This window comes from Gavialis gangeticus, unplaced genomic scaffold, assembly GCF_001723915.1.
Source record: "Gavialis gangeticus isolate Ggan-Ray unplaced genomic scaffold, GavGan_comp1, whole genome shotgun sequence".
Classification (NCBI taxonomy): Eukaryota; Metazoa; Chordata; order Crocodylia; family Gavialidae; genus Gavialis; species Gavialis gangeticus.
In genome coordinates, this window is record NW_017728998.1 from 22,500,118 (window position 1) to 22,509,471 (window position 9,354).

The window sequence follows — 9,354 nt, forward strand, 5'->3', positions numbered from 1 at the left end:
TTTTCCAAAGTCCAGAAAGACTACATCCACCATGGTGCCTGCATCCAAGGATTTTGTGACCTGGTCATAGAAAGCCACCAGGTTGGTCTGACAGGACCTGCCCTTAATGAACCCGTGTTGGTTGCCCCTAAGCATGATCTCCCCTGCTTGCCCCTCGCAGATGTGCTCCTGGATAATTTTCTCAGGGCTGAGGTAAGACTAACGGGCCTGTAGTTTCCTGGGGCCTCCTTCCTCCTTTTGAAAATGGGGACCACATTGGCCCTTTTCCAGTCCTCTGGCACCTTGCCAGAGCACCACGAGGGCTCGTAAAGCTGTGCCGGGGTCCCACAATGACATCTGTCAATTCCTTCAGCACTCTGGGGTGGAGATCATGAGGACCTGCTGATTTGGACATGTCCATTCCCACCAGAAGTTCCCTGACTAGGTCCTCACTGACCCTGGGCCTGGCTGTGCCTCACCTGGGTCCATCAGGGATCCCGGTGGGGGGCGTGATCCAGTCCCTGCTCAGAAAAATGGAGGCAAAGAACTGGTTAAAGGGGTTAGCTTTGTTGTCTGGTACGACCACCAGATCTCCAAGTGTGTCCTGCAGGGACCCCACATTACCCAGTACCTTCTTTTTACCCCATATGCATTTAAAAAAAGGATTTATCTTTAATCTGGATTGCTGATCCTAGTTCTGTCTCTGCCTTGGCCTTCCTGACAGCGCCCCTACAATCTTGAGCAATGGAGGTATAATCCTCCTTGGTGATGGCCCCTTCCTTCCATTGCGTGTACGCCTCCTTTTTAGCTTTTAGGTTGAACCAAGCACTGCCCATTTGGCCTGTTGAGGAAAAAGGTTGAGCACCACTGGCTTAAAGCCATTACTTCCAGCCACATTACTGTTTCTGAAGTAGCCTGTCCCAGCCTTGTTGCTGTGTTTAGCAGTGCTTGTTGAGAGGCCAGCAGACTTTCTAATCTGAATCTGAAAACAGAAATTGGAAACATTTTAATCAGCCTTATTTGGCTTCTAACGGAAAATTTCAGCCTTGTTTTAAGCTGCCTATTCATGTCTCATGCTGTAGGCAATAGTGAAGGAAAAAGGGTTGCAGACCATGTTTCAAACCAAGGCAGACAGTTTTTGTTTCCCTTCCATAAAGATTTCACTATATTCAATAACACAGAAAAATGACACCCTTGTTTATCAATTTTAAAACCACAGACCGTGGCTGTGACATGCATAAGGGCACTGTTGCACTTGCTGTCATCAGCCTTTGCCATGCTTGGTGCTCTTGGGCTTTCCTAGAGCTGGCCCCAGGTGGCACAGATGCATTAATGGGCCAATACTTTAGTTTGGTGTTAAGGTCAAGTAGACTATTTGGGAATGTTTTTCTCATGAGCAAAAACTGCTTAGTCCATTAAAGCATGGAAAGTTTGGAGCTGCAGTGAATTCTCATTTAACAAGAGCGATTTCTCACTTCAGGATGCTTACAACATGGCAGAACTCCAGATGTCTATTCAAACCAGCCCAGCCTATTCTTTCTATAAGAAGAAAGGGAAGATGACAGAGCTGAAAAGCCCGTTGAGCAGTGATGTGTCACCCAGCCCAAAAGAGCAGCCAGAAGCACCTGCAACTACACAGAGCTCCTCCTTTGCCAGTGAAGACTTTGGTCGTTATCTATTGGATGTCGTTAGAGATGCTGACCAGCAGCCCCAGGCTTTGCCTTGCGATTCCCTACAGGTATATTACACAGAGGGAGAGGGCTCAGTTGCCAGCAGTCTCAGTACCCTGGGTTCCTCTGGACTGGATGAGGACGCAGTGTATGATGACATCAAGGAGTGGGGACCCAAGTTTGAGAAACTAAGTGAGCTGTATTCACATACAGAGGCAGATGATGTGTAGATGACTGTGTGCACTTCATTTAAAATCTTAAAAGCAATCATGAAGGGCTATTCAGTTGTTCATGCATTTGTTCTTTGCCATACTTTATTCATTATGACATAGTCAGTCCTTTTATCTTTGACTCTTGTGGGATGTAATCCATATTCCCACCGAAGAGCCTTTATCTGAATCTAGGAAATAGCAATGCAGGCTAATCTAGGGGGTAAATTCTGGACCTTTGGGCCATTTCCCTTTTGGGCCAGAAACCACATGGAAAGAACAAAAGAAACTCTAGGGACCTTCTTAAAAAGTAGTGATTAGTTTAGGGAGAAAAGAGAATACAAAACATATTGTAGTCACATGAATAGTCTGTGGGTGTTTTGGCAACTGTCTAGACAAAGCATGCATCTTGCCTTCTCTTCCTCGAGGAGTAAAGAAAAACGAGACTATATACAATTTTATATTCTTACGCGTTCATTTGAGTGTGATGTCTGCACTAAGGTGGAATCCCTGGCTCCATGCATCTCAGTGAGCTTGCTTTTCTTTTCTTTGGTTTAAAACTTAGCAAATCTCCTTTCTGCTGCTGCTAAAAATGAGCCTGGACTTGAGAAGACAACAGGAAATCAGCTACTTGCAGCTGACCTCTTCGCTTGGACTACATTAAAAGAGGCAGGGTTCCCTCTCTGGGGGCTGGACTAGATGACCTCCTGAAGTCCCTTCCAACCCTAATTTTCTATGCTTCTATAATAAATACCCCAAAGATCAATTATTCAGAAATGCTGATAAAAGCCAGAACCGGAAGCTTCAAGCTTCTAAAACAAGAGCTGATTTCTTTTGTGTAGTGCCCAAGAGCCAGAATTTAGGGCAAGCCTGAGTCATGTTGTTTGAATCCAGGTCCTGTGCCTCAAAGGACCATTGATCCATTATGGTGTAAAAACTGTGAGTTGACCTGTGTTTATAATTAAATGACAGCAGAGCCCCGGTGCTGCAACTCCCGTGCAGGGAGTGAGCAGTGGTGGCAGTTGGGGTGGGCAGATCCCATTGCAGTCCCCTGCAGAGCGGGGAATAACCCCCTACTTGCCCCTCCCCACATAAGGGGGGCATGCTAGCCAGCCTCTGGTGGTGCTTCCGCCACTGTGGCAGTGAGGGAGGAGCGCCCAGCAGACCCCGACTGAGGTCTGTGGGATAGAGAGGGGGATTAAACCCCTTTCCTGGCCAGTTCACTTTAGGCTGCTGCCGCGGCTGGGCATACCCCCACTGCTGGCGCAGAGAGCACAGCCCTGAGAGCATGCTGGGATGTTGAAAGACTCTGGTTTAACTTAAACCAGGAAGGGGTCTGGGCATGAACACCACATGCCACTGGAGGCTGGGGCGGCATGGTGAGCTCCCGTAGACGGCAGCAGTGCTGTTGGTGGCAGGAGAGTGGCAGTGGCGGGCAGTGAGCTCCCACAGGCAGCCATGGCACTGTTGCTGGCGGGGGTGGCAAGTGCCAACCAGCAGTCGGTGACTACCCACAGATGCCGCTGGCAGTGTTGGCGGTGGTGATCAGAGACTACCCACAGATGCTGCTGGCAGTGATGGCGGTGTGTGGTGAGCGGTGACTGCCTGGAGGTGCACCCGAGATTTGCAGGGGTACACCACCAATCTCAGGGGGTGCACGTGTACCCATATGCACCCCTTACGCATTGCCAATGGGTCTGGGACAGAAGTTGTATAAACTGGTTTGATCTGAATCAGTTAAGTTTGATACTGCATTCAACCAGGTTTATCTCAAACTGGTTCCAGCCATTTTGAAACTGGTTTATGTGCACTGAACTTAAGTTCTGTTACAGGTTTAAACCAGTTTATGATCACTTATACTGTCCCTAGCCTATGTGTTTGAAGTGGGCCCAGAAGGAAGAGGAGCAGCCAGCAGTGAGTGGGCAAAGGAGTGGTTGGAAGAGAAGAGCCTGCACCTGTCTCCCCATGGCAGCCTACACTTACCTCCTCTCTCCCAGTGGCACCCTCCAAAGGCTAGTTAAGAATCACTGTCTTGCATGGCATCAGCTTGGGGCTGCACTTCTCAGAATGAGCAGCTTTGGATCCACTGTTTTAGACTCTGCTGTCATTTAATTATAAACACAGATCAACTCATACTACTTGGCATATGGGGCAAAACGCTGCTATCACTTACTCCAGTGCCAACTTACTGTCTTCCATGAAGCAGCAGTGTGGCAAAAGTGGCATTTTGCCTTTGACACCTGGTGATGGTGTAGACATGCAAATCCAAAAGGAGAAAATGGTCTCAGTTAAAATAAATGTGTCTCTTCTGTTTTGTGGGTCCAGAACTCCTTACTCAGTGGAGTCAGAAACTATCCATCACAGGAAAGTCAGATGGCTGAAGCCCTTTTTTGCATCCAGGCTAATTCAAACAGCTTAAATAACTTCTCACGAAACAACTAACTAGCACAATAACAGAATCCCAGATATTGGCTGTGACAGAAAATAACCCAGCATAATAATTCTGAGGAATTTGGCAGTGCTTTGAAGAAAATGAAACCTCAGAGCAACTCACAGTGGGTGGAACCTTTCCATCAGGAGTGGATGATACGTTGCAAATTGATCAATCCTTTTGAAACTCCTTCCTTTGGGTAGCTAGATTGCTATATTGGATTTTTGGTTAAATAATTAATATTTGAAACAGAGAACACTGTACAATTCATTTCAATCTTCTTAAGTCTGCATTTGTATTTATTAACTACATTATAAATGCAAGACTAAAGTTAAGTTGAAGTGCAGCAACAGTACAGCTAGGAATGTTATTTTCTTTCCCTGGCCTTGAAAATAAAACCTTGAATAAGGTTTGTAAGTGCTGCTAAGCTCATTCATTCTTTTTTCAGTAAATGAAGCATAAAACCATGAGATACAATGGTATCTGGAAAGGAAGAGAAATGAGGAATTAAGAAGCTGAAAATGGAGAAATGGAAGATCAGTCAGGGAAGGTGAAGAAGTGAACTAAGATGTCAGCATTAGTATCAGAGAGGTCCTTGAAACACCTTGGGAAAACTCAGTGTAACATTTTGAGAAGCACTTAAATGACATAAACACTCAACTCCCATTTTCCAAAGCAACTTAGATCATTAGAATATGCCAGTTTCTGGAGTCACTGGGTCTGGACACACCACACATACAGCAGGATGCTTTGCACAGGTTTTGTGCACTAGCAGAAGCTACATAGGGACAGAGACTGGGCTATTCTAGGGCAGCTGCTCAGCAGGTGACTGTACAGTGTCTTACCACTAACTGGTGAGGGGATAGGCAATCTGTCTACAGCAGACAGCTACCCCAGGATAATTCAGGATGCATGATACCTACACTGTTTTACTGATGATTTTTAGTGGTTTAACTTTAAACCAGATTCAAACAGTTCATCAAAGTAGGACTTTTAGGTGTCCACTCCTTGTTTCCACCACCATAGTGACTGGTTATCTAGGTTTAAACATATCGTGTCCAAGCCTCAAACCGTTTAGGTGCTTTTAAAAATCTCATCATTAAAAATCTTATGGTCTGAAGTTTTTAAGTGCCCAGTTATTGTGAAATTCTTTTCAATAAAGCTGGTGAAATATAGTTGGAAAGTATCCAACATTTTGGACATAAAACAAGATTTCAGATCTGGACTCTTCCTCCAAGTGCAGTAATATGCAGCATAGTTTTTGATGAAGAATTAGCAGTGGCTTTCCCCAAACTAAGTGAGAGTGTGTATCTTCATTTGTACGTTTCCTTTACGTCCATGGCAGAGGCCATATGCTTTGCATAGCTCCCAGTGGAGAAGAGTGCTGCAGACAGGGGCATCTGCAACAGGGACAGAGGAGAGGGGGCAAAGATCATTCCAAACTTTTGCTGCAAAATATCCCAATCCAAGTCATCATGTGACTCTAGGCCAAACTATACTCATTTTCCCACCTTGCTCAGTTCAGTTAAGAGATAAGCGTGTATTATCTTGCTAATACAGACATGCTATGGATTTGTGACACTGGAGGATTCAGGCAGCAGCTGGCACCTCCAGAGATGTGGCCTTTCCATCAGGAAGAGATAAAATAGGAATATTTTTTTTTTTTAATAATTTTTGTTCACAGGAAATGTAACATATTAATTACAATCTAATTTTGCAACTTTCCTGAAAACAAATTTAAAGTTGTACTTTGCTATGAGAGAAATGTTGGTTTAATAGTGTTGCACTGTAAAGAAGCCAGGTATGCTGGGTTCTGTCTCATGACTGTAGCGGTTACAAACATTTTATGAGAAATGGAGCTAGCCATTATCCCTATCCTCTTCCAAAAGCAATAGAAGCTTCCCAGTGTGCCTGCTGCCTTCTCCCGATCCCTGCTGTTATGGTATGCTGTCATTCTGGTTGTTTTCAGTCTAATTTAAGCTGTAAGCTCCTTGGGGCAAGGACTGTCTTTTTATTTGCTTGCAAAGGGCCATCACACCTATGGCACTATATAAATAATAAATAATGTTGTATATCTGACATGCACTGGTTACATATATAGTCTCTGTGTTGGTAAAATGTGTGGTCTTCATTCTAAAATGATGATTCTTCCCAAGCTCTCATAGCCTCCTGTCACAAAAGCAAAGTGCAGACACTTGGGAATGCTGGAAGTTAGATTGTGTTAAAAATGGCCACCCAATCTAAGGTAGGTCAGGGTGGGGGCTGGTGGGGAGTGGAAGGATGGGGGGCAAGCAAGCTGCGGTGGTGGGGAGGGACTGAAGGTCCTTAGGAGCAACTGGGGGATAGGAGGGGCAGCATCTGTGGGGGGACAGGGGGTGAGGCAGGATTCATGGGAGTGATTGGGAGATTGGGAACACAGGTGGCATTTGCAGAGGGATCAGGGGAACAGAGAGGACCTGCAGGAACCTATACCCCACCCTCCCTCCCACCCTCCCTCCAGCAATACTTGCTCAGCTCCCAGCAGCGGCAAACGCTGATAAATCTGACACCCAGAGTGGCTTGTGAGTGGGGAGGGGGGCTAAAAATAGCCCAGTGCTAGGGGATAGGCACAAAAAGCATAGTTTTGGTACTGGGGCCAGCAGCAAGGCTTTCCCCACCCCAGGGCTATATAGGTAATTGAAGTTGCATGCACTGATCTAACCTAGATTAAGTTTGAGCATACATTAATCCAGGTCTATTTTTGACTGAGTTCTGCCATTTTTGGTCTGGTCTATGTGCACAGAACTTCTGTACTGTTATGGGTTTAGACTGATTTCCAATCACTGAGACTAAGTCTAAGTGTAAGGTTTGCACCTGGGTAAACTAAGTTAGATAAGGGTACCATTTTTACCCTGATCCACCTTCCCCCTGAATGTCTGCACTTAGGTTACTGCCCACAGATGTCAGTATAGTTCCTGCAGGACTCTACTAACCCCATCGAGCACATTTACTATATAGTAACTACCAGCCTTTTTGTTGAAACTATTGGACTTTGCACAGTAAACTACAATATTCACTGGGTCATAGTGAGTACAACTTAACAGTCTACTGGAGAGGTCACTATCAGGAGACTCCCTGGGGTCCAAGTCCATGAATCTGTCAACATTAAATATCTAAATTAAAAAATATTTCTGTTTCTAAGCAGGCATGAAATGCAGAGCTCCCTCTAACTCGAGCTCAAATAATCTACTGCTACAAACCTGTTTGAAGATGATGCATAAATAGGGCAAATGTAATTTAAAACAGGAAAAGAATTAAGTCATTCAGCTTAAACATTTCTACACATATACTGTTTTAAAAGAAACTAGTTTCTTCACTAAACTTACTTGGATAAATATCAATAGATAAAAGCTATTCTACATTGTCTAAAAGTAAACACAAGCCCCATAAGTTCACTGGCAAATTTGCCTTGTTTACTTGTTTCCAGCTCTGACTGCAATTCATATGAATGATATGTATCGTTTTACATCCAGAACACATGGCACAAAGACTTTTATGGCAACAATAATTAATCCTCAGAGGAGCTGCACTGACCCAGGGGAGTACCAGGGTACATAAGGAGACATTCCTGCTACTTTGAGACAGTAGTCCAGGGCAAGGCAGGGACTGCACTTCTTCCTTGCTTTTATGCAGACTATGCAAAGGTTGGGGGAAGAGCCTTTGTACCTTTCAATGGCCCATTCTCTTAGGAGGTTTTACCACCTTTTATGAGTTCTGACAACAATTCTCCATATGAATTAAGGCAACTGAATAAATGGGTTCCACAGAGCTACCTGTGCAAATATGTTCATATCTGGGGTTACAGAGTACCCAGAATACAATAATACAGAGGTTAGACAATCTGAGAAATGTAACAGAAACAAATGCTATCTGAACATAAAATATACTTTTTAATTGCAGTAATAAGCTATAAATAATCATTCGCAGGTTTCTACTCTATTAAAAATCCACCTTTCCTCCTACCAGGGACTGCTAATCATTTCATTTCATTTATCTGCTTTAATTAGTATGCTGCTGTTCTAATTACCGTAGAAGCCTTAAAATCATGTCTTTTAGCTTGTTCCCTCTGCACACAGATGCACACAAACATTTCCCTATTTCTTTACAAAAATGCTTATCAAAGAGAGGCACTGACATCTCTCAAGAACGGAGACAGCTGGCTCGCCTACAAAAAGCTTGGCAACCTGGGGGAAAAAAGAAGAAAAAAATTTAAATACAAAAAACCAAGTAGGTCCCTAGGTAGTTGGATTTTCAGTAATCTGGTACTTTTACTAATCTCCTTCCAAGTTCTTTACAGACTTTAACATGTAGTAAGAACATTTTATTTCCTATAAAATATTTGTATGGGTCTAAAATTTAAATAATCTTGTGGATGTAAGTATTTAATCTGCCTGCCTGTCAGCTACAGTAATCTTCATGTTTTTTCTTTTAAAATAACATTCCAAGTATAACATGTAGCCAAGGCACTGAAAAGCTGACTTCCATTAGTTTGTAATACTGGGCAGTGCCAAGGGGCTCAGGAGTGAGGCAACACTGGGAAAGTGTGGCTCCAGGTGTAATTTATCCTCTTAACAGAGTGCAGGTGTAGAGATTAGGAGGAGGTTGGGCAACTGTTGATTAGAAACACAGGTGACAGCTTGGTCTTACATCTCCTGAGTTGTTTGCGCTACTTACTGTTTATGCTAAGGAATGAGAAAAAGAGGAGCATCCAGTTTAATAGAAGGCACTGAAAAAGGGTTCGTTATCCTTGAGTAATAAATTTAGTTTGATTATCCTTGAGTAAATAATTTAGTTTAGATGCACAGATCACATGCTGGTAGTTAAATCTACAGCTTTACTGAATCCATGGTTTGCACCCAATTCTCTTTAGTGGCAAAAAGCCCCTGAAGAGTTCCATCATGCATAAAAGCTTGTTCTAACCACCAGTGAAACAGGGACCTGGAAAGAAATGTAGCAGACTTGTGTCTATATCCATATATGTCATTTCTGTAAAAAAAAAAAAAAAAAAAAAAAAAAAAAAAAAAAA

The 9,354-nt window shown here is 43.6% G+C and overlaps 1 protein-coding gene across 1 annotated transcript in view; it reads left to right on the forward strand.

The window, feature by feature from the left end:
* The window catches only part of LOC109289542 (neural-cadherin-like), a 98,970-nt gene extending 95,783 nt beyond the window's left edge, over positions 1-3,187 (forward strand). The window contains exon 32 of the mRNA XM_019505615.1: positions 1,460-3,187. Within this exon, the coding sequence (XP_019361160.1) occupies positions 1,460-1,879 (420 nt within the window). The 3' untranslated portion in view covers positions 1,880-3,187. The remainder of the gene's footprint in view (positions 1-1,459) is intronic.
* The last annotated feature ends 6,167 nt before the right edge of the window (positions 3,188-9,354 follow it).